The sequence below is a fragment of the Sesamum indicum genome, linkage group LG8 (assembly GCF_000512975.1).
Source record: "Sesamum indicum cultivar Zhongzhi No. 13 linkage group LG8, S_indicum_v1.0, whole genome shotgun sequence".
In the NCBI taxonomy this organism is placed as follows: Eukaryota; Viridiplantae; Streptophyta; class Magnoliopsida; order Lamiales; family Pedaliaceae; genus Sesamum; species Sesamum indicum.
This window is the reverse complement of record NC_026152.1, coordinates 1,548,979-1,575,641: the sequence shown is the minus strand read 5'-3', so window position 1 is coordinate 1,575,641 and position 26,663 is coordinate 1,548,979. Positions and strand designations below refer to the sequence as shown.

General features: G+C 35.3%; 3 protein-coding genes and 1 pseudogene across 3 annotated transcripts; 1 reads left to right on the top strand and 3 right to left on the bottom strand.

The window, feature by feature from the left end:
• Nucleotides 2,342–3,906, bottom strand: LOC105167567 (exopolygalacturonase). The gene is made up of 3 exons (XM_011087340.1): nt 3,757–3,906; nt 3,356–3,658; nt 2,342–2,986 (listed from the first exon to the last, which is right to left on the bottom strand). Exons 1-3 carry the CDS (start codon nt 3,904–3,906, stop codon nt 2,342–2,344), a joined length of 1,098 nt encoding a protein of 365 aa, XP_011085642.1.
• Nucleotides 8,277–10,855, bottom strand: LOC105167392 (nicotinamidase 2-like). The gene is made up of 2 exons (XM_011087088.2): nt 10,460–10,855; nt 8,277–8,879 (listed from the first exon to the last, which is right to left on the bottom strand). Exons 1-2 carry the CDS (start codon nt 10,791–10,793, stop codon nt 8,629–8,631), a joined length of 585 nt encoding a protein of 194 aa, XP_011085390.1. The 5' UTR covers nt 10,794–10,855; the 3' UTR covers nt 8,277–8,628.
• Nucleotides 19,199–21,817, top strand: LOC105167391 (BTB/POZ domain-containing protein At5g48130). Its single transcript, XM_011087087.2, has 4 exons — nt 19,199–19,365; nt 19,452–19,521; nt 19,615–20,721; nt 20,807–21,817. Exons 1-4 carry the CDS (start codon nt 19,262–19,264, stop codon nt 21,527–21,529), a joined length of 2,004 nt encoding a protein of 667 aa, XP_011085389.1. The 5' UTR covers nt 19,199–19,261; the 3' UTR covers nt 21,530–21,817.
• Nucleotides 22,054–22,528, bottom strand: LOC105167566 (annotated as a pseudogene).

Here is a 26,663-nt window from a genome sequence, read left to right as displayed (position 1 = left end):
TAGCACGACATCTGAGCGCCTCCCTGCGTGCCCGTGCGCTCGCCTATCCGAAATGTCCATGTTCGTCGAGGCTCTCGGCATGTATACTTTTGCATATTCTCACGGCCGGCCCTAACTAGCTAGTCAACCACTAGCCACCCACATATTCATCGATGGCAAGGAGCATCGTCGTTCAGCCTCGGCATTACGGCGCTCCGCATGTGCCCGCAATGCCATCTCAAGCCCAATGTTCACCCGATGCATTCTCGGCGCACACCTTTGTCATGTCCGTCTTCTAGTGCTGGAGTCGCTACCATCGCTGCCGTCATGCACGGGGAGGGCTGGTTGGAGCTCGCCACTGCATACCCCCCTTATAAAAGGCTTAAATGGCTCGTGCTCCACTGGGAAGATTCAATAGTTAATTACGAGAGAATTAATTTTAGGATAAATTATAACCAACATCCATTATGAATATTGTCATTATTTAAAAAATTATAATTAAATTCATGATATGTATATATAAATTAAACTCATGATATATATATATATAGAATTTTGAAGATTTGCGATAATAATAGGCATTAAATTAAAAATGGGAGAACGATATAAAATAATTATTATTAAAATAATTTTTTAATTAAAAAAGTATTTAAAAAAAATTAGCTAGTGTGGTTACTTTGGGTAACGTCACGCAATATCATACTATCAACGTTTTGTACACAACATTAATAAGCACGCAATATTATTTTTTTCAAGTTTATGTATACAATATCAATAAAAATATTAAATTTATTATTAAATTAAAAATAATTTCTTTGTAAATTTAGTATTACTATTAGTCAAGTTTATGTACACAAAGTCCTAGGGACAACTCGGGTCTGGGTCAGGTTTGTTGGGCTATTTTTTCTTATAATAATGCATAGCATATAATTTTTATTCTATTCTTTTAAGTTGACTATTCTTGTAATTTTTATATACTTTTGAAACTTAAAAAAAAATTATTGTTATACTTCTAAGTTTTTAGTACTTTAATTCATTAATACTTTTTGTTTATTTTTTTCAAATTTATTTTAAGTCATTTTTAAATTTATTACCATTGAAGGTTATTAATTTGAGCTTCTTAGCCAAATTATTATTTAAGTTCATTTTATAGTCGTAACAACTTTTTTTTTATAATTTTTTGTGTGATTGAATTTATTCTTTATTTATTTCATAATACAACCATAAATTTAAATAATTGCTCAAAAGAAAACCTCAAATTCACAAAATAAAATAAAAACAAAAACATCGTGGCCTGATTCAGGCTTGGTCCAGGCTTGATCAGGGCCTCATCAATCAGTCCGGTCCATGGCTTGTCCTACGTTTAAAAATGAACTTACATGGACCCACTTAACGATCTAGGACCTGTTCCTTCTCAAAATATATCATTCTATAACGTTCACAGTCAAAGAAGATTTGTTAAATTTGTAAATTTAAGTTGATCCTCCTCCACATTTGCCTATCATTCCTCTACTTCCAGCACCTTCTCAGTCAAGTACATAACTAAAAACCTGCATGGATGAGTGATTATGTATGTGCTTGTCCCACTCATTCTGGTTCCTATATTGCCCAAGCATACTTATCATTTGTAGCTCAGTTGTCTTCAGTGTAGAAACCTAACTCTTATGTGCTGGTTAGAAAAGATCAACATTGGATGCAGGCTACGAAAAAGGAATTACATGCCCTCGAGAAGAATAGCACTTGGGAACTTACACCACTACCTCTAAATAACTATCGCGTATTCGAGTTGAATTTGAAGCCTGATGGTAGAACATGCACAAAGCTAGAATGGTGGGCGCTTCTCACGTAACAGTAAGGGTCTTCTTGACAGTAGCAGCTACTTAGTGTTGTCCTATTCTATAGTTGGATGTGAACAATACTTTTCTTCATGGCATTTGGATGAGGATGTGTATATGTGCTAAACCTAGTTATGTTTACAAACTCAAGAGATCTCTTAATGGGCTTAAACAAGCCTCGAGTCAATGGAATTGCCAAAAGACCAGACTAGCAAGGTGCAGTCCACTCAACGCTTGGGTATGGGCATATAATTTCTTGAGCCAAAATTTCAATATACCAATGTAAATAATTTACGCTTTCTACGTTGGATAATTGATGGAGTTTGTAGATAAATATTTTCATCAGAAACATGCATTAGTATCACGCTGTAAGTTCATCCATCAGCTAAATAGATATATAGGCGGCTGAAACAACTATATGATCTAGCTATCTACCTACCTACCAACCTAGGTTCCTAATATATATATATATTATGATATGATCAAAAATCTGTAGTAGTAGTAGTAGTAGTGCAGATACGAAATGGTCAGAAACATGCATATTGTGAGGAACATTGTGAGGGAACTTGATCGGTTCCTTGAAATATGCCGTCTGCACTGGAGCACGATGCTGTTGTGGGTTGCCCATTGTAGGTCAGCTCAAGCCCCCTCAGCTCTATGTCTTGGCATGGATAACTTTTGCTACACTGCATATTCACACCAGTCTCTGTCGCTGAGCTCCCCCGTATATTTATGTACTTTACGCCTTTGATTGCCACGCTCGACTCTTCCTCATGCCTGCAGGAACCACCGGGGCAATAGTATTGATCGATGATGATTGGATTTTTTACATTGTTTACGTTGATGTCAGTGTATGTAACATCAGAAACAACGGTGGACGATAAAGAAGGTGCCCATGTTTTGATCCTCAGACCGTTGTCCGTGTTGGTCAAAGTACAACCCCTGACGGTAATTCCACTGACATCCTCCTCTCCCTCGTACTTCCCCAGGCTCCCAATGCTAATACCGTGTCCCGGCCCGCACCAGACTCCGGAAATGTTCACATTCCTACTTCCGTCTCCCATAGATATGCAGTCATCTCCCGTGGCTATATGGGAGTCAAAGATGTTTACACCGTTGGAGCGGCTGGGGGGGGGTGTGGATTCCATCAGTGTTGGGGCTGTCTTCGGGGGCTGTTATCGATACATTGTACACGTTCAGGTTCTGGGACTCCTGGACGACGAGATGGAACATCTTGCTGTTTACTAAGTTTATGTCATGGATTGCGGAATTCGTCACGGAATTGATCTTCATAGTCTGTTAATTTCACACGACAACGTATATATAGAGCAGCAATTCAGTCAAAAAGCAGTACTCAAGTAGGCAAAATACTAATCCAAATCAAGTCTGATCAAAACCTGAACAAATGAAAATGTAATTGTAATATAGTACCTATATAATTAGTGCACAATTCAATGACCAATCACATTTGTCGTATGATTGTTCAGTTCGATCAGACATAACCTATGTATAAGTTTCCAAGAATGGAGTGAATTAATTACCACGGGGGGTAAAGGGTTGCAGTTTTTGACGCCGTTACAACTTGACCAAGACGAGGCTCCATTTCCATCAAATACACCATATCCAGAAACTGTCAAGGCATCCACCTTATGAAATGTGATCCAATAGTCTTTATCAAGTGTAGGATCATCAGAAGCTATAACAGTGCCATCGACAGAAAACCCCGTCTGGCCGTTGCATGGCCCTTCAAAGACTGCACTACCACTCACACGGAATGTCCCTTGCGGCACTGAAACTACGCCCCCGTCAGCTTGACAAGCACTCTTCCAGGCATCCTGGAAAGCCTGCAGCATGCAGACATCAAACACAGGATCAGGGAATTAATTAAAGCTTCTCTTGCATGCATTTTCAAGAAAAATAAGAGATGGATTGACATTATTACCTGTCTGCTGTCTGTTTTTCCATCAGCAACGGCACCAAAATCCGTGACAATGAAGTTTGTGCTTTGTCCATCAACATCCACGTTCCAAATGGACAACAACATGAACACAATCATGACCCATGACCAGCTGACACAATTGTCTGAGCCCATGGGGAGATCAAATTTGATTTTTTGATGCTCTAATTAATGATTAATATTAGTGTTCTAAGTATCTATTTATATAGTGTTGTTGAATTCCCTTGAAAATTAATATTTACAGGTTAATTATATAAAGATCAAATCTTGTTGTATGTTCGATTCTAATTAACATATACACAACAAAGATTGATTACGTGCATCATTCATTTTATTCAGGGTAAGATTTTATACACATAGATATGCATGTGTTCATTGGAACAAGAAATACAATAAAATTTTGGAATAGAAAATCCAATCCGACGAAGAATCCAGTGCATTTTTGGGTTGATGTGTTTGTATGGAAATGGGATCTCAACCATTTTGTGTAATTAAATATATGAAAGGTAATTATGAATTGGTTTAGCTAATTTAGCAAGTTCATGATTATGCAATCTTTAGAGTTTGTTGAATTGTTTAGACATGTGGAATTAGAACCATAGCCTTCTTCTTATATTAATTATTATGAGATGGTATTATACTATTATTTATTAAATTCCATCATTGAAATGTCAGAAATTTTCACCATATATACTACTGGTAATTAAGTAAAAAATGGCTGGTTGTGTTCGGCAATATTAAAATAATATTATGATTTTGAAATTTAATAATTTATTATAAAATATTAATTATTCTTTAATATAAAGAAATGAATTGTTATATTGAAAAACTTAACCAAATTGAAATTTAAATTGTTTCTTGCATATATATTTTTAATTCAACTCTAACTTGATAATATTACTCAATGATTATGATTCTTATTTAATTTCAAATCATGCACTACTTATAAAAAAGATAAATCTGAATTTACTATATCTTCTATTAAAATCTGGTATATACAAAAAAATCTGAGTCGGTGATTAAAAAAATTAGTCAATAAATTTTTATATATAATTAATTTTATTATTTTAATATAATAATTTTATTGTAAAAATATGAATCACGTGCTACGCAGATACTTCTGACTAGTTTTATCAAAATTGAAGGATTTGGGTCAAAGAACCCCGTTCAAATATTATATATAATGGAATAGATAGATAATTGATATTATATTTAAAAAAAATATTTATATGAAAATTAATTTAAAAAAATATAGGAAGGGATACTTAATTTAGATAAGTATTTATATTTAAAAAAAGATTTGTGCCCCATGCTATTCAGATACTTAATTTAATTATAATTGAAATTATATTTAAAAAAATATTTATATGAAAATCAGTTAAGAGTTTTTTCTTTAATTAGATCAATAATATAAAATTATTTTTTTCTTCAAACAATAATGCATCAATATCAATAGAATTTATAGAAATTTACAGTTATCCAAAAATAAATAAAGGGATACACATACAATAAAATTAAAATTTTGATTAGCAATAAGTATTGTTGATTATTCTAATTGCAGAATGTAGCATAATTATTCTAATGAAACAATAGTTTTATACTACTACCCTTGTACCAAAATTGAATATCGATGTACATCATTTTATTACATAATATTACTGGTAATGATTTTGATTTAGTATTAATCTTATTTGTACAATTTTTAAAGGGATAATTGTATTTACGCCCCTTACCTATTGTCTTTTTACACAAATCACCCGTATCTTTTGAAAAATTATAAAAATCATCCTTGGCAGCCTTTAAAACTCCAAAATGCCCTTGTTGACTAAATCAACCTTTAAAATAATTTTTCAAGGACAGAAATACCCTTTAGGTTGTTTTTATAATTATCAAAAGGTAGAAGGGATATCAAAAGTTCGACTCAGAATTAATTCACTATTGTTCATGATTGGTCCTAGGGTGGTTTTGAGCCTTTAAATGGGTTCTAATTAGTCCATTTATAAACTCAGGCTCTATGAACCGGCCTGATTAAGGTCCAGATCAGGCCTGAATCAAACTCGAATGTGCCTACTTTATTTTTAGTTTTTTATGACATAGAGATTTTCTTTTGAACAATTACTTAAATTTATGGTAGTATTATGAAATAAAATAAGTAATAAATAAATTACACAAAAAATCATAAATAGAAAACAATAATAGTTAAAAACATATAATGAACTTAGATAATAATAAATACCAAGAGGATTTATAATAGAAAAATTAAACAAAAAGTATTAATGAATTAGAGTATAAAAAATTTAGAAGCAAAACAATAATGATAATAATTTTTAGAGTTTAAAAAATATAAAAAAGACTATCAGAATAGTTAGTTTAGGAAAATAAAATGAAACCTATATAAAATGCATTATTATTATAGAAGAAAATGACCCAACAGGCACGACTCAAGCTCGGACCAAGTGGTCTTGGGCAACTAGGGTGGGTTAGTCCCAAGTTTTAATACCTGGGAGCGGCCTAGGACCGACTTGAACCAAGCGAGCCTGGGCCAGCCCGACCTATTTTTCTATTGGCTCAATCCAGTCCTAGATCGGCTACGCCAGCTCGACCTACTGAGCATCTTGAACCCTTATAAGATATCCGGGATTTAACTTTATGTAATTTCTAAAATCATGTTGGTATTTAGTCTCTTAATGTTGTAATTTTATGAAAACATGTTGGGATTTATTTTTATGCAATTTTTGAAAATGTGTAATTTGTGTAATTTTATATAATATGTGCAATGTGTATACTTTTATGTAATTAGTGTTAATTTATGAATATATGTAATTTTAGGATATTTAAGAAAATATGTGTAAAATCTGGATTTTTTAAAATAATAACTTTTGAAAATAAGTATTTCTATCAATTTAATTTTGATAATTTATTTAATTTCTATAATTTCTGAAAATTTATAGTTCCAAATTTCTGAAAAAGATAAAATTACGATATATATATATATATATGTATGTATATTATATATAAATATATATTCAAGCGAGGACTACATATATATATATATATATATCTTATTGGGCTTAATTCAAAAATAAATTAAACCCATAGGCTTGGGCCTCCATAGAATTAATCAATCAATTCTTGAGAATTTATTTGTTCTTATCAAATAAATCCTAGCCCATAGCCCAATTAATTAATCCATCAAATAACAGAGTCTAACCCGATTTATTCAATCTCATTAAATTACCAAGTCAAAACTCTAATTCATTCATCTGGTTCAATAAAAATTGATCTTATCAAATTAATTAGACCTAACCCAAATTTAATTAATCTCATTAATTAAATCTTGGGCTTCCCATCAATGGGTTTTCCCATTTAAATGATCACATTATTTAATCTCTCGAATTAATTTTAGCTATTTAGATTAATTCATTCCTTCTAGAATTAATTCATAATTATTTCTACTACTTCCTTGGATGGCGTTTGGTGTGACTCTGTAGGTTCACCCTCAGCTAGACTTGGATTTGTGTCAACACATAATTTAATTGACTAATGTATTTGCACTAGATTAATTAAACTATACTTAATTAATTGCTTTCAATTAACACTTACTCCGAAAGCACCCATCACCATGGGTGAGCGTCTAGCAACTGTTCATGGCACTAGAAAATAGGTGAAAATGACGTGAACCTTAAGGCTACCGAGTGCCATATGGGTACAGTCCTTCCATCGGTCATCTCCTGATCTTAGTCTAGGGTATGGAATTGGTCAACGGTTGTCATTTTGAATTAGACATCTATGCTTAATATTCTAATTGTGTTTCTCCACTTGATCAACATAAAAAAACAGTTTCCTATTGATCACCTGATGTGCCAACAGACTCTTGGGAGCACAACACACATCAGAATGCATAGGAGATCGCTATCATCTCATGATAGGCGCCCGATTCTCTCGTGGAACTCACCAGTCTTCATACATCTTTTAACTGCACTGGAACAAGACTTAAACCACCACATCAGAACATGATCATCTTTTACCAAGCCGTAAATACAGTAGTTCCGTATATGAGACTATATGGATCCTCAAGTCTGAGGATTAAACCCCCCATCCTATCGGAGCCGAGGAGTTTAAATTATACCGACCAAGCCTCACAGACTTTCATATTACGACTCCCCACTAAAAATGCATAGAAGTCATACGTTCTGTCGTTTATGAAACAATGAACCTATTATATAAACGTAATATTTAGTGCAAGTCGCACAGAACCCTCGATTTTCATTTTCGAGGTTTCTCAACTTGGAGCATTTCAAATTCAACCATCGGAAGTTGGTTTTTCATAGTTGTCATAAAATGCGCAACCCAACTTCATTGATTAATTAGTGATATGTGGGCTTTGTTGCATGTATGAAAATTACATGAGTAAAAACAATTAAGTAAGATCAAATGAATACTCACTCTTATTCATTTAATTTAATATTATAAAAAAAGAAATTACATATAGATTACAAAAGAACTAATATAATTGACTTTTTTATCATCTATTCTAAATGTTAACTCTATGTCAGCTTCACATCCAGAGCATATTTCAGAAACGAAAGACTTCTGGAATGTCACGCCACACAGATACGGCTCCGAGAAAGCAAAAACTATAGCTGACAATTGCAAAATTAAACATCACTTGCAAAGAAGAATTAGCCCATCCCGGAATTGTTTCCTCCTCAAACCAATTCAATATTTACCATCCATCAGATATACATACATGCTATATTACTCCGGCAAACAAACATACGACGTTTCCATGACTCATAGCTTGGCCAAGAATTATTCTCTATACATGATTTTGACCAATCGGTAGGAAAACATGATCTAAGATTTCGAAAACGCCTCTTGCAGCCGTCCGCAGTCAACCAAATAGGCAAAACCGTAAGCCATGTTCTTCAAAGTGGCTTCGTGCAACTCCAACGACGAGGTTGCAGTCGCATCCGTAGAGAAGAAAACCCTAAACCCTCTAACAAATGCCTCTCTAGCACTGGTCTCGCAGCAGAGGTTGGTCATCACCCCAGTCACTATAACCTCCTTCACTCCCATCTCCTTCAACCTCTCCTCTAAGCCTGTACCTGAGAATGAGCACTCCTATCTATTACCTGCCTCCAATATCAAGACAGCTATAACATAACAAACAACTTAACTTGCAACAAGTGATCAAATCAACTATTTTAGTAATTACCATATTGGGTGTCATTAGTGAATTTGATAAGCCTAAATAACACATAACCTCTCATGATATGTGTCGTAATTACGAATTTTCTTCGTTTTTTGAAAAATTACAAATAACCCTTGATATTTAAAGAAATTATGTAATCTTTGGATAGAATATGAAATTATCAACTTTGCTTTTACTGTATTTTTTAAAAACTAAAAGCTTATAAAAGAAAATCGAACAGGGTGGATGAAAATTTTTCAATAATTATAAAAAAATAATCCACTTGTCCAAAAATATAAACTTTTTTAAAAAATAAATAAAATTATAATTTTTAATCCACAAGGACATTTTGATCAGTTCACCATAAAAATGAACAAAAACCTAATGTACAGTAAAACCTCTATAAATTAATACTCTATAAATTAATAAACTCTCTAAAATAATAAAATCCTCCGGTCCCGACTTGGGTCTTTGTAAAAAATCATCAAATTCGATAAGATAATAAAATAATAATTTTTCAGAAAATTTCTTTATAAATATTAGGTCCCATTAAAACTCTAAATTAATAATTCATAAATATTACAATTATAAATATTATGATAATTACTAAAATATGAAATCTGTAATGCTTTACGCATTTGATCATTAATGGATGATTTTACGATGCCTTTTAGATGAGAAGACATGGTTGGGTGTTATGAATTATTTTATTATCATGTTGAGATTTATGCAGTATATGTTTCATTCATCATGCATGAATATATTTAATTGGCTATAATAGTTATTTAAGTGCAACGAATTAATGTAAACATGTATATTTAAGTAATTCCAATGAATTGATACATGTGTCTATGAATATAATAGTTAATTGTTGCATGAATATAATCAATGAAACATATATGAATTTATTTATTTTCAATACATATGTACTAAATTTGCTGAATTTCAAAAGTCTCTCTTTTAATTAATAAAATATTAATTTATCGATAAATTAATATCTCTCTAAATTAATAAAATTTCATGGTCTCAAGGTTATTAATTTATAGAAGTTTTACTGTAATTGTTAACGGCCTTTAAAATCAGGGGTATTAGCATGTGTATGCAATTGGAGGGACATAGGGGGTGTTTACAATAACTTCTACCTTTATGAGAAAATAAATTGTCTCAACGGTACTTCTTTTCAGATTATCTCAAAAGTAAGCCGATAAGTACTCAAAATAAGCATTTACAAACAGCGCAGTGTTTCGAGTGAATACTACTACTATCTCAAACATTCAATCTCCAAGAAGCATTAAATCCATTTATATCTGAATCGCCCAAGCCAAATGACTACTACGAGCTGCTTCTTCGTTCAAACAGAGTGCATAATCCAACAAAAACTCAAATGTTTTGAAATTCAATGACATCGAACTCAAACACAGAGCAAGAAGACAAGGAAAGAAGCTTATTTTGCTGCGATTATCAAAAGTTGAAATTGATGAGCAGTAGGAATACCTCTGAAGGCACTGTAAGTGTTCTTTTCGACGACCAAGTCAGCCTCTGTCCGGTGCAAATCGGAGATGAGTTGCGATTCAGGGGTGCCGTCGTGGATGAGGTCGCCGTTCCACCACTCGGAGAGCATTGAATAGTCGGCGGGGGACTTGTGGCAGTGGCGCGTGAAGAAGACCGGCATGGAGGAGCGACGGCAGAGGTCGATGGTGGCGTTGAGGGATGGCAAAATGGGGCGGGCCATGGAGTGGAAGTAATTCTGGATGTCAATCACCAACAAGGCGGCGGATTTAGGGTCAGGGTCCCTCTTCCGGATCTCGAATTTCTTGTAGGAAGACATGTCGAAGATGGGGTGAGCGGCAGCGCTGAGTGCCAGCAGCTGTAGAAGTTCCTAGATAAACAGCTCATCTCTGCTATTTGTAGATAGCCAAGAAGGGTCAAAAGAGAGAGAGCGTGTTAATCATACATGGACTTGACCCTTATGAAATAAAATACAATTATATATATATATATAAATTTAATTCTAAAAATTATATTAGATTCTTTGTGCAATATTTTAAAAATCTGACCATATATATCATCAACCTATTGCTCCAATTGGTTGATATCCGAGACGAGTAAAAAATGGTCCATGCAAAGCAAATCCTACTCAAAGTATGTGGGTTTAAATTCTTACACTCTTTAGAATAAGGATTTGAATAAAACATGTTAGTAATCTTGCACTCAAATTGGTAAATAATCGTAATAATATAATAAACAGAAATTAAAAACAATAATGAGCAATGAAATGAGAATAAGTATAATTGTGTGTCAAGATTCTTTTATGTGACTGAGTAAAAAGTTGCGTTACCTTCCCAAATAAAGTGACATTTTATATTTGTAGTTGACTTTTCTAACTATAGGAATGATTTCTTTCAGCTAGACTTGAGAGGATTGGATTCCCTCCTTGCGGAGGGATTCTCTGCAAATAAACGTTCTCTATTAAACCGAACTTGTTCCCATTCCAGTAAATTGGTTGGGCAAAAGGTTTCGTCAAGGCCTCTTTAATCTCCAAGATCTCCTCTGGCTTTTGGTAAATCTTTCGTGTGAGTTGGCGTGCGAGAGTCTGAGCCACACATCTATTATGCTTTCTAGGAAGCTACATGTTGGTCATGTTTGCAGTAGTTGAATCACTCTTTGATGCCGTATTTTCAACATGAGAGGCTCAATTCTTGCGAGTTCATAAGAACGCAAATGGTATGAGCACTAATTTAATTTGTTATTTTTCCTCTCTTTTGCCAAAACTAACAATTATAATTCCTCCGAAAATCGAACACGTGCTTCTACATGCCAATATTCTCTCCGAAACATCCTAACTTAATGGCCACGTGAGTGTCACGTGGCCATTTCCATCAAATATTAAAAGACAGAACTAAAAGTAAGAAAAAATATAAGCTTATTGTCCTTTAAAGTGAGATTCTCGTAATTATTGGGATCAAAAGTGAAAAAGATCCAAATTATGGAATAAAAATGAGATTTTTCAATTTATATCCCAATCCCAACATCAAACCTACACCACTTATTTTAAAATATTTTAAATTATCTCAAAACATAAATCCAAATATATTATTTATTTTCAACGCACGCTTATTTATCTCTATTTTTTTCTCTCTATCTTCAAAACACAAAACAAAACACTCAAATTACAAATTCAAACACAATGTTCAATCTCCAGTACCAAAAGTGTTAGTGTTACCTGAGTATGTAGAAAAAGCTAAAATAGTCTTCCTAAATGACTCCTCCTCTAGTTGGGCTTGTTGAGAAGGACTACATTCATTCACTTACTCTGTGCACACTTACTCTTACACACCAAACATTCCTACATAGTGTTTCGCTTTATTTTGTTTTGTGGAGATAGACAGTGTAACAACATAGATAAATATGTATTGAAAATAGTGTGTATGTCTGGATTTATTTTTGGAGATATAAACTAGTGTTGTATGTTTGATTTTGAATTTTGGGAGACAAAATTCATCCTTCATTATCAAATCATGTCTCTTTTATATGTATTTATATATATATTATTTTCCTTGTATGTGGATTCAATTGTATATAATATTGTATTTATATTTGTATAAAAAATCATTCACAGATTTTTCTTTCCTTATTTTATAGTTGGTAGTTATATGTTTAATAAATATTTTTTTCCATATTAGTAACAGGTTGAGAATTTTTCCGAACATTCTATTCGGATTAATAAATTCAAATAGATTATTTGAATCAATTTAAATAATTTTTGTATTATGAAATTTTTTTAAATATTATAGGGCATTTAGAGTGAAATTTATTTAAATGATTAAAATAATATACTTTTTTAATGAAAAATAGTACACAAAAAAAAATTGTATACATATAAGATGTAAAAAGAGCTCTTCAAACTCATCTTTCACTTTCTGGAATTTCAAACATAAATAAATCCCAATATTAATTAATTAAATTTTAGGAATTTTTAATGCGAATGTTCATAAAAATACAACCGAAAATCCTCCTTTTTATTTCTTTAATTAAAATACCGAAAGTAGAAAAATTACAATCAAACCAAAGTAAGTTTTTTAAAAATATTTTACTAAAAACCCATATTGACAACAACACTGGGTTAGAATTTGAATTCTTCTTCTCTACTGGATTCCCTTACAGTTTTGAAATTGAGATAAAAAACACACCAAGTCAAACATTGGTTCAAGATGGATCGAATTTAAGACAAATATAGTGATGATGAATGAAGATATCCTCAACGTAACAACCAACCGACAAGACGAGTCTTTGAAGGAGTTTCAAGTTTCATCTAATGGCTTAATTTCAGTTGATCAATTGAAATAATTCATCAAAGGAACCCTAAAAAATAGTTTGTGGGATGCTCTAAATTATCTCAAACCAGACATTTTAAGGATTGATAGTTGAAAAATGTCAATGGATTATCAACCACCAACATTCCAACAATTTGATGGCAAAGGAAATCCCAAGCAACACGTGCATGGTTCATTTTGTTGAATTGTAACAACATCACAACATATAAGGATCATCTTGTGAAGCAATTTTTCCCATTACTAAAACAATATGTTTGATTTGTATTCTGAACTAAATTGATGAACATGAACATTTAGAGCAAGAATTCCTCAATCGCTTCTATAGCACTCGACGGATTGCCAGCATGATTGAGCTTACAACTACCGCTAATAGAAAGCTGCACCATTCATTTACTACATAAACCTAGGAACTTGAACCTCAATTACAATGATCCATTATTTGAAACTTTTATCATTGAGATGTGCATTCAAAGACTATATTGGGGCCTCTGGTATATCCTTCAAGAAATCTTACCCAAGTTATTAAAAAAATCATTCACTCAAGCACATGATATGGAACTAATATGACAGCGAGTAGAGTTGAAGGACCATCTATCCAAAAGCACTGCGAGTTCAAGAGAAACAAAAAGTCAACAAGGAGGCACACCTTTTTCAAAAGCTCAAAGCATGATATTAATAACAATAAATGCGATATCCCTCCAGCTTTGAAGTAGGGTGAATGGCAGTAATGTCTCAATAAATGATGCCCCTCAATAGACACCACAAAAAAAAAATAACTATGAAGAAAATGTAAGTAAAGCGTTATCCATTTATTAATTCTGACATCCTTGGAATATTTCAAAACTTGTTCGAAGCTAATCTCATTGAGATGCTTGAAACAAAGCAACCTGAAGAAGTGGAGGGATCCAAAATATTGTAAATACCTTCGTTTAGTTGAGTATCCAACACAAGACTATTATATGTTCAAGGATAGGGTTATGATAAAACCTAATACCATCTAGGTTGACTATTGACAAAGTAGATTATTTAGAATATGAAAGGATGGAATTCTTCGACTTAACATTAAAGAAACATCGTTTGGATCCATCAAAAGAAATGAGATTATCGTGAATCCTCTAGAGTAGCCATCAAGATGAAGTTTTAGCCATCCATTAGATGCGAAAAAAAATCTTCAATATTTTGTGAAAACTAAAAAGTTCATGATTTTTTGGTAGAACCCTATTTTGCCATATATATTTCGGAATAAAAAAAGAGAAGTGGTTTTATATTTCCTGTTAAATGCAACACAAAAATAGAAGACGGGAAATGAAAGCCTCTTTAAGATAAGCCTGTCACTCATAACTCATTAACTCAGGAATTCCTAGCTCAATAAGTACCTTTTTTAGGTCCATTTGAATATGATCGAGAACAATTAATTAAGAGTCTTGCTAATGGTTTTAAAGGAGAGCAAGCAAGCTCGTTAAGTCAGAAGCGAAAGGACGATCCTTTCTCATTCAAAACTAGCTAGCATTTTAGCTCTTTATCGTGGAAGAGATTAGAGATCAAGTTAACCAGATATTAGCATACCTCCCTTTACACTTGAACTAGCAATCCCACGATCCATCTCATTCATACTTTCGATACCAATATAACCATCAAAGGCTATTGAACTTACTAAGTTCTAAAAGTTTAGGAGGTCCTTTACTCTAGATAGAGCGTTAGCACTTCACTAATAACATATATCGCGCTTACCTACTCTCTTTATAGAGTGTAGAGTAAGATCGCCAAGTTGCAAAGACGATGATAGGCACAACTCTCCCCATGATTATTAAGATTAAGATACAATTGCCAAAGGCTTTCGCTAGAAAAAGAAACCCGTGTCCTTAGTGGATATTTATTTCAAAAAAATTGAAACAATTTAAGTTCTTTTGATTACTATGTAAGCGTTTGAAGCAACCATTGAGCTAGTTTTTGAGTTCAAAACTTTCTGGGCAAACTTTCCCACCCTCTTCTCCTTTTACGAAATTTTCTCGTCACAAGTCATTTCTCGTCCATCGATGCAAAATAAACCTAAGAAGAAAAGAATTCTTTAGAGAGTAACATTGGCCCTTTTGATGGGGAGGTAAGTGGAAGCCTTGACAAGGGGTTTCTTTGTGGAGGTAAGAGTAGGATGAAGAAGAATGTGCGCGGTCGCTTTCAAGCGGGCAACTAGATCAACCCTTGATCCTGACTTGCAAAGTGGTCAAACAAAGAACACACTTGAAGAAGCACACATACTAAAGTTTATGATCTGATATTTTAACTATGCAAGACACCTTTTCTCTTGTGTTGTTAATGTTCTATTCTCGGAACTATGTTTCATAGATAGAGTTGGTTGGGTTTTTCATTCGGGCCTTCTTGAGGCACCCTGTCAAATTATATTCAGATAGCTTTAGGGCTTCAAAGTCCTAATCATCAGATATGATCACACATCCTGTCATAAAGATCTTAAGAAAGGAACAACAATCACCAACGAGTAAGGAATAAAAATGAGCTCTTGTTGTTCTTGTAGGAATAAATGTTGCTATTGAAGAAGTTCTTATAGAAGGAGCTACTAAAGCAACTGCCAAATGTCCGATAAGTACTCTATGTAATGGTCGGCCTTACAATTGACATAGTTACCGTAGTGTATTATTACTTTGTAGTTTCGTTCCCATAGCCTTAGCCTATGGAATATGCTTCTCTTTATCCCCTAATATGATATGGTTCGACCAGTGAATATCTTGCAACCGGGTCTTTAGCTGCTAGCTCCTTGTTTCCTTAAAATGTAAATTTTGAGTTTCTTTTCGTATTATGGTTATTTCGAAGGATTTTCCCATAGCGAATTTCATATAGGACATCCACACAGGACTCTAAGGTTGTGCTAGCAAGATTTTATATATTCATAGTATATTCGCTACATGGAATAGAGTTGACCACAAGGGTTCCTAGATTAAGTCAAACTATACCATGCGCAGTTCGAGTGGTCCCATCATATGCATATAAGCCTTAGCTAACAATCAAAAACAGTAACAGACATAGCTCCCTCGTTCATGCCCCTCACCCCAAGGGTCCCTAGTTCCCTTATCATCGCTCTTTGGCACAGAACCCTCTTCCAAACCAAACTGGAAATGAAAATTGAGGCAGCCAGATAAGGAACCTTGAGTTGGATATAGTGATATTCAAAGTTGGAAAATGCTTGCTTTCTTTTGACGGGAGAAAGAAGATGTGGGTGTGATGCCTTGCCTAAAAGCCAAAAGAAGCTTTCGTTGTTCACACCTTTTAGCCTAGTGACATAAGCATAGTTGGATTTGAATGAGATGGCTGGCACTGAAACTAGAATTAATGGAGACAAAGTTGGTCTAGTAATCGCAGGAGGACTTTTTAGCTTTGACGGACTAGAGTTGTGTGGTATGTAAGACGACGCATAGGCTACGTACACAAGCTTGGTCCAGAATTGACTCATTGATAGCACAGCTATGAAAGACTAGCTTCTTCAACAAGAGAGGAGACCTTTAAAGCCCCTTAGCCTAGTTTTCTGAGGAGCTCACTGGGAGCCAGATGGAGCAAGGGAAATCCTAAATTTAACTTTACCAAGCCGTTCAAGATACAAATTCTACTAATAAAGCCTCTGGCATTATCTTGTGTGGAGCATATCTGTACACTTCTTTAGGGAAGATTATTGAAGTCCAGAGGGCTAACCTTTTTCTATTAAGCCAAGTTTCACTGAATCTTGAAATGAAAGTTCTTTGAAAAGTGAAAACAGATGCTCAATGGAGAATGACTCTTCTTTTATCAAAAAGATCTCATTTTGTTTATTCAAAAGTGTTTCTATTTTATTTAGATAATGCTATCCTTGTATATAATGCAATGTCTAATTCTTTTTCGTAATAAAAATAATAGGTTGAAAAATCTATGTGATAAATGAGTTAAATCTACATAGTAAAAAGGAAATCCCCTTTACGCACATGAAATCCTTTTATGCCCACCCGCCTAATGTGCCAAAGTGGCTCGTAATGAGGAACATAGGAAACTTGGTACTGAATTACTATGCTAATAAGCTAATAGAATTGTCTCGCGGACTGAATAGGAAGACTTAGAGGGTCAAATAAACCCACTAGGGGTGCTTTCGTCTCATGATATGATGCTTTCTAGCCTAGAAGATTCAAGGAAAAATTTCTCTTGATGAGGATAATTCGAATTTTTGTTCTTTTAATGCATAATGTTTAATGCAAGACATGTGAATGATGTTCCAGTCAACGAGGATTGCCTATTCGAGATGGGAGACCTCAGTGATGCTAATGAATGTATGTCCATGATCACTTTCACTTATGAAGATTTGCTTCTCGTCTCTATGCCTCATAATCCCCCCCCCCCTATTCCTGACATGGTTGTGCTTGTGAACAAATAGTAAATAGAATATTTTGTTCATAGAATGTTGATTCATTGAGGCTCTGCGGTCAATATCTTATCTTATGGACTTTCCTAATGAATGAACTCTCAAACAACTATCTTATGATATAAGGTTTGCAAAAGTTCATTTTTATTTCTGTAATTATATGTGTGTTGCAATTCTAATTATTTTTCTATTAAAAACACGTATAATCCATTAAAAATAATGATTTTAATATACTTACTTCCAGAATTATACAGTAAACAAATTTAGTCCTACAGTTAAATATGTAAAATACATTTAATCCTCTAATTTTTTTTAAGTTGGCATATTTAGTCTTAAGTTAGCCGACAACTGAAAATTCTGGCCGACAAAAAAAAAAAGAAAAAAGTGTGCATTCTCCATGCATGGTTGAGATTGGTGAGATCTGAATAAAATGCTCAATTAGACTACTTTTTAGTGAAGTACTAAGTAATATAATCTACTTTATTCGAAAATTTAATTCAACAATATTAATCAATATAATAAGTATTACTAGGTACATATCTCATATGAAGACAAAGAGTTTAAGCGGTTTGTACGCCCCCAACAACTCATTTCTCTAGTGAGGAGCTTTTATAAAGACAAAATCTTAAAAGTCATATATAGTCAAAGAAGACAATACGTTGTACAAAAATAATATCGATTATGTATTTTTTAGAACACAAAACTGAAAGAAAGAGTTTGGATTTAAGAACATAAACACTTACAGCATGGAAAAAATAAGCATGAATGAGAAAGAAGAAAGATGAAAATGTTGGGGGATTTAGACATTGGTGGTGAGTAAAAGTGTGTTTCCACATTGTAGCGCAAGAAGTGAGAAGCCGTGCCGTCTTGGGCGCTTTTGGGCTTAAACTACAGCGCCATTCAATAACTTGTTCCGCACTTTATCACTCTTTTCTTTCTTTGGAGGCCACCTTTTTGGTTTTCCAATGCTTTTTTTCTTCACCAATATATATATATATATATATATATGTGCCAACCATTCTTGTACATTAATAATTTATAAGTTCACATTAGAACAATTTTGTTATGATGGCCGCTTTAATTACTCTTTCTTGAGTATATGAAGTGGATCCCATACATTGAAGTTCAATATGTGATTGATACATTCTCTTTTTACTTCAAAAGTATTATAATGGGATAGAAAGGTTTTCATGGATTAGGACTGTTGAAGTCGGACGGGTGGACAAAAACGAAATCTTTATTACTAACCAACAACTTTTGTGAAGCCTTAAAAATGGGTTTTTGAGTTCCACCCGTGTGTGTACAAGTTTGACAAAAATTCATGAATTTCTGCAAGAGCACATAATCCCACATGCATCAATCTCTCTCTCTCATTTTTGGTTTCTAGAAGCCGTCAAGTCTTCCTTGAGATCAGTTTCAAACATTCATCCCCATATATTAAGATACATAAAAGAATAAAACTAAATGCACGTAATTATTCCCATTTGACAAGAAAGAATTCAGGTGCGAGCGCGCGGGAGATATATCCTCTCACACACCCTAATTCTTTGACATGTTAAGCAAAAGATGGAGCTCCCAACCCGCAGTACCCCTCCACATTGTTCACTGCTTTCCAGTCCATTCTCATCTCCCAACGTTGCTGCCTTGCTCAAAATCAAGATTCTTTCATGGTAATTGGATTTGTATATATACATCATCATCCATCCCTTAATATTCAAGCATCCTGATTCTTTTTGTCTGATATATGTTGTCTCAGGAGCCAGGAAACTGGCTTTCCTGTCTGCATTCGTGTTCGGATTGCTGATAGAACCTTCAACCTGCACAAGGTAATTAATTGCTTTCTATCTGTGCCTGGAAACTGTTCATTTGTATGGAAATTATGCACCTGTCTCAACACTTGGTGTGTCATGAAACTGCAGAATCCGTTGACGTGCAAGAGCGGATATTTCAGGGAAAAGTTGGAAAAATCAAATGAGGTGGAGCTGCCTCCAAATTTCCCTGGCGGAGCTGAGACCTTCGAGATGATTGCCCTCTTCATCTACGGCTCCTCCACATTGGTAGATCCCTTCAACGTAGCAGCTCTAAGATGTGCAGCAGAATTTCTCCACATGACCGAAGAATATGGCACCGGAAACCTCTGCCAACGTTTCGACATCTATCTCAACCAAGTTGTTCTGCAGAGCTGGAATGACACCCTAATTGTGCTCCAAAAGTGCCAAACCTTACTCCCACTGGCTGAAGAGCTTCTGATCGTGAGCCGGTGCATCGAGACTCTTGCCTTCATGGCTTGCATGGAAATTCTTGATCCAGAGAGGAGAAGGGATCAGCCAGTTGTTACTTTGGAGACTTTGGCTTGTAGGCCGTGGAGCGATGAAATGGTGAAAAACATCATCAGCCAAGATTTGTGGATTAAAGATCTTATTGCGCTGCCGCTTGCATTCTTCAAGAGGGTAATAGGATCGCTGAGACGGCAGGGTATGAAAGAAAAATACGTTAGCCCCATCATACTTTTCTATGCAGACAAATGGGTAATTTTGAGAAACACGGCGAATGAAGGAGCTGACGATTCGATGAAAAATCTTGAAGTTATCATGCAAGTGGTTGTTGATTTGCTGCCCAATGGGGTGAACACTAGTAAAGGTATTCCTGTCGGGTTTTACTTCTCTTTACTTTCGACATCCGTTGAGCTTGGTTTGAGAAATGACAGTGTGGAGAAGCTACAGAATCAGATTGCATTAGTGCTGCATTTGGCTCAGGTACAAGATTTTCTCCTGCCAAAGGATGATAAGGAACTGTCCATCATGGAGACTATATTTTCGACGTATTTTTCATGTGTCATGGAGTCGGATTGTACCCCTGTGGAGAAAAATTACGCCGTTGCAGAATCATGGGACATGTATCTAAATGTGATAGCTGCTGATTCAGAGTTGTGCTGCAAAAGATTCATGAATCTCATCGAGACAGTTCCGGTTTCCAGCAGGCAAACACATGATCATCTCTACAGAGCAGTGAACACCTTCTTCCAGGTACAAGCTCTCTAGATGAGCTAATTCTTATTTTTCTCACTTGAAATGACAATTATTGATCCCATACGAGATTTTCCGCTTGCAGTCGCACCCAAATTTATCACAAGAGGAGAAAGGGTTGGTATGCAAATACCTCAACTGCCAGAAACTATCTCAAGAAGTTTGCATCGAAGCTGTTCAGAACGAACTGATGCCGCTAAGACTAATAGTCCAGGCACTTTTTGTGCAGCAGTTAAACACTCAACAAGCTTTCAGAGAATGCTCAGACTCATTTAGATACACCCATTGTGGAGAATTTTCTGGCAGCGTCTCAAGCTCTAGATATGCAAACTCAAGAAGCCAAAATTTAGGTGAGAGTCCGTATATAAACGGAAGTGAAGGAGGCAGCAGGCCGCTCAGCTTCTTGCTGCAGAAAGATGCATCAATACGAAGGCCTGAGTTGAGCTCTGAAATATCAAGGAAGGATTACGAGTCCACAAGCTTCAGAATCCAGAATCTTGAGAAAGAACTCATGTCCTTGAAGATGAGCCTTCGAGTACAACAAATCTCAAAGAAAAACGACAAGGGTTCCAAAAAGGTTGAACCAGTTTCAGAAAACCTGCAGAGCATCAGGCCATACGGTTTGGTTGAAAGGAGAATGAGCAAGAAGAAAAACCCCCTTGGACAAGTGACCAGTTGCATAGGAACAGTGAATTTTGGTCCGCAGAGGAAGTACGCAAATAGATTACTCAAGGTACTTCGAAGGATAAGCTTGTTCGGTAGAGGGAGATCGAAGAGAAAGTCAGGTGCTTCAGCCATGAGTCTGTGAACCTCCCTTGTGAATGACACTATTACATGCTCCATCATTTAAGTAGTGCAGAAAACAACATCAAAGTCAATAAATTTTTGCTTGAATTATCCATCTGAAACTGAATTTATAAATACAATCAATTGCTAGTATGTACATATTCTGGAATGTGGAATGAAGGTACAATATATATGGGCCGATAAGATTGTTTACCGATCAGAATTTCTTGTTCCAGGAGTGGAACGTACTTCTTGAAATCACCATTGTCTATGTATTGCTTTACACCTGGGAAATGGTATGTGAAGTCCAAGTCGCCAATGAGGAATTTGACAGGCACTTTTATTTGTGATCCTGTCCAAGCTAAACTCAGCTCCCAACTCATGCAGTACACTACTTTACTAAGTAGATTACAACAATTGAACAAACATGCACAACCGATATGTTAGAAAATAGAATTGCAAGACAGTTATGGTGGGATGAATGCAGAAAAGTAACTAATGAATTGAATTCATGCTTAAAAACTACTGGAGATGAAAATATAAAATTTATACCTGGAATCTGCACATGTAGAAGCCATCGCCGAGCACGGCCCTGTACCCCTGGATGGGTTGGACGACAGGATTTTTGGGCTGAAAAATAATGCCGGTGTTCACCAGAGCCTTAATCCTGTCAGGCCTCATAAGGCAAAAGGTCCAGGCAATCATGGCGCCCCAATCGTGTCCGACCAGGAAGACCTTCTTCAGCTCCAGCTCATCCAGCAGCGCCACCAGGTCCCCGACAACGTGGTACACCGTGTAGCTGGCGGCAGATGGTGGCACATCTGTGTCTCCATAGCCTTTGAGGTCCGGAGCGATGGCACGGGGCACCCATGGGCAGAGAGACGAAGCATCTGGTGGCTTCATGAGTACAAAAGTTCGGGGAAGCCGTGCAAGAAGAGCACACAATTGGGGCCTTCCCTATCTCAGTTATGTGCATGTTTATGCCATTAACCTTCAAGTTCTTGTGCATGATCTCATCCATCTCAGTTGTCGATCACTCTTTGAGTTGGTGTAAAGATTCGATTTTCATGCTTATGCAACTCTCACATGCGGTCACTCTGTTCTCATGACGAAGAGAAGAAGTGGCCAGTATATTTCCACAAGAAGCATTCTTATCAGTCGCGTATCACTTCGTTCTGTAACGCTATAGCCACTTCTTCTTCCTCTTCTTGAAAATAAAAGCTTGCTTTTGAAAGATTTATCAACAACGGATTGTAGCTGCTCGTCTGTTCCAGCTTCTGATTTCTTTACATGATATCAGAGACATCTCTAATTGTGTCTGATTCTTCCTTCACAAACTCTTCCTACTTGATTTTCTTTCATAACTTTCAAGAAACGTTTACAATAAAATGGCAGAAGATCCAGAGATCTTGAAGTTACATGCAGCAACAACCCAGGCTTGAGCTTAGTATTTACTTCCTTGGGCGGGTCTAATTTCCTTTCTTAGAGTAGATCAGTAAAAATAGCCTTGGGAGTTAAGATGAAGTTAAGCTTCATCAATGTTGAAGGAACTAAACCTGCAGAAAGCGGCAAAGAACTTGAACAATGGGTGAGAGTAGACTAGATGGTAACCCCATGGATCTTGAACTCCATTTCAAAGGAAATTGTTGAAAGTTGTATATACCAGCACTGCTAGAGAGTCGTGGATTGAATTAGACACTCGCTTTGGACAAAGCAACGGATCAATGGTCTACGGGATAAAAAGGGAAATGGCCTCTATGTCTCAAGGATCTCTATCAGTCTCAGAATACTTTTCAAAGCTTAAGAGACTATGGGACGAACTGGCTTGCATTGCACCTACTCCACAATGTACTTGTGGAGCTACCAAGGAGGTAGCAGATCAAAAAATGTCAGACCAACTAATGCAGTTCCTAATGAGCTTACATGAGAGCTTTGATCATGTTAGAAATCAAATTCTTATGATGGATCATCTTCCTAATGTCAGCAAAACTTACTCCATGATACTGAGAATTGAAAGGCAAAAGGAGGTAAATTCAGAGAATCCATACACTGCTAAAACATGGAGATGCTGGCATTTAAAAAAGATTTGAGATTCAGAAAATTTTTCAAAGGAATAAGAATACAACAGACAAAAGAACTCAAATATGCAAAGAATGTGGAAAAACTGCACATTTAATGGAAGTTTGCTTCGAAATTTATGGATATCTAGATTGGTGTAAGTACTGGTGGAGCAAAGGAAGAAAAATTGAGCTACCAGCAGTAGTTGCCCCTAAATCTGAGGAGTCTGTACATAATGCTATTAATGAAAAATCAGTCACTGAAATCATCAGGGCAGAACTACATAGATACTTTGGAGGGTTGGAGCCTGAAACACCAGCTTCAGCAAATGAAGATTATAGACAGTGGTGCTACTACACATATGTGTACCAACCCTTCACTGTTTGATAACTCTAAAAAACAATGCTTCTAATGCTTTTATACACCTTGCAGATGGCACTAAACATTCTGTTGGAAACTCCGGAGATATGCTACTTGGTAAAATATACCTTAAGAATGTACTTCTTGTGCCAGATTTAAAGTTTAATCTATTGTCTGTAAGCAAGTTATGTGATACCTCTCCCATTAGATTTAAATTCTTCCCACCATATTGCGTTATGCAGCATCACAAAACTAAACAAGTGGTTGCAGTAGGAAAGCTATACATCCTCAAGAAACAATCATTTGAGAAGAACTATATAGATTAAGTCTTGAATCTCAACAGAGAGTTTGGCCATAGTATATCTTTTGTTACATCATAAACATGGCATAAAAGATCAGGACATACTTCACACAATGTATTGATACATACATGTTTGATAAAGGGAAATAAAGATCAATGTTTGCCCTGTGAAATCTGTCCTCAAGCTAAGTAGCAGAGATTGTCTTTTCCTCTAAGTAATTCATCTTCCCAAAGCATTTTTTATCTATTACATGTAGACTTTTGGGGACCCACAACCAACATTCTATGTCTAAATGTACCTACATGTTAACAATAGTAGATGATCAAAGTAGATGCACCTGGACCTTCTTAATGCAACACAAATCACAGTCTGCAAGCATGCTAATCAACTTTCATAAAATGATCTTAACTCAATTTAATGAAAGAATCATAATTACAAGAACTGATAATGGGATCGAATTATATCACTGTCAAAATTTCTTTAAAGAAGAAGAAATTATACATAAAACAACATGTGTATATACCCCACAACAAAATGGCATTATAGAAAGAAAGCATAAACACCTTTTGCAAGTGACAAGATCATTAATGTTTCAGTCAAATTTGCCTAAAGTATTTTGGACAGATACAATTTTAACAGCAACATACATCATAAATAGAATACCGACACTAATTTTAAAGTGGAAAAATCCTTATGAAATACTCTTCAATAAACCTGTAGATTACAGTCATTTTAGAACATTTGGTTGTTTATGCTTTGCTACAAATACACTGCTAAATAAATCTAAATTTGATCCAAGGGCTTTGAAATGGAGTTTTTTTGGATATGCTAATAATAAAGAAGGATACAAATGGAATGGTTTCAATAAAAGAACAATTGTGGTGTCAAGAGATGTAACATTCCAAGAAGACACATTTCCTTATATAGGACAACAAACTGACCCTATAACTTGTTCTATCCCAACAATAGGTTCTGAAATTGACCAAGACCTTTTGGATAATACTGAGCAATACTGCAGAGCTACAACAAGATATTAATTATACAAAAAAAATTAGAAAACTTACCACAAGAAGAAGCTGTGGATCTGCAACTAGGAGAAACTGAGGGACTGAGGAGATCATCTAGGACTATTTCTAAGCCTGCTAGATACCAAGATTTTGTATGTACATATACCTCAGAAGAGTCAGATATTCCCATAGCTACTCATTTAGCTTCTATGCAATCTTCATTTCTTGTTGCATCTTCACATTTGCAGGAACCAAAACTTTTGCACAGATTGTTTAGAAAAAGGAATGGAGGGATGCAATGACTGCTGAATTAAAAGCTCTAGAAAAGAGTAACACTTGGGAGGTTACAATGCTTCCACAACACAGAAAAGCAATAGGTTGTAAATGGGTATTTAAACTTAAATTGAAATCAGATGGCTCTATAGAAAGGTATAAGGCTAGATTAGTTGCCAAGGAGTATAATCAGATAGCAGGAGTAGATTATATAGACAGCTTCTCACCTGTAGCAAAGGCTGTAACAGTCAGGATCTTATTGGTTGTTGCTGCTAAACTACAATGGCATATACATCAGTTACACATTAATAATGCATTTTTTCATGGATTTCTAGATAAAGAGCTTCACATGCAAGCTCCTAAAGGCTATTCGGTTCCTAAGGGGCATGTTTGCAAGCTAAAGAGATCACTTTATGGACTCAAACAAGCTTCAGAGCAATGGAATCAAGAGCTTACCACCAAATTGCAGGCTTTTGGCTTTATTCAATCCAGACATGACTATGACCTCTTCACTAAGGTTACTTAAGTAGGTTTATTTTGTTTATTTGTCTATGCGAATGATGTTTTAATTGCAGGGCCTACAGAGGAAGTAATTACATAGACAAAACTTTATCTAGATAAGTTATTCACTATCGAGGATTTTGGTTCAGCAAGATACTTCCTAGGCTTGGAAATTGCGACATCTAGTAAAGATCTTACTATCACACAGACCAAGTATAGTGAAGATATTATTGTAGATTCAGGTCTGCTCAAGCTAAGGAAACTAGCATTCCACTACCATTAGGAATCAAGTTGACAGCATATGCAGAAGAACAATTGGCCATCCTAAAGCTTACAGAAGACTGTTGGGGAGACTGCTTTATCTAAGTTTCAGCAAACCTAATATCTGCCATGCTCCATAGCAGTTAAGTCAATATATGCAGCATCCATGCAAGCAACATTGGGATGCAGCTATACATCTTGTTAGGTACTTGAAGGGTACAGTCAGTAGAGGGTTGTTTTTCTCTGCAGCTGGAGATTTTTGCCTAACTTCTTATTGTGATGCTGATTGGGCTACTTGCAAAGACACAAGGAGCTCCTTAACTGGTTATCGCATATTTCTTGGAGGAAGTTTGATTTCATGGAAAACAAAGAAGCAGGCAACAATCTCACGTAC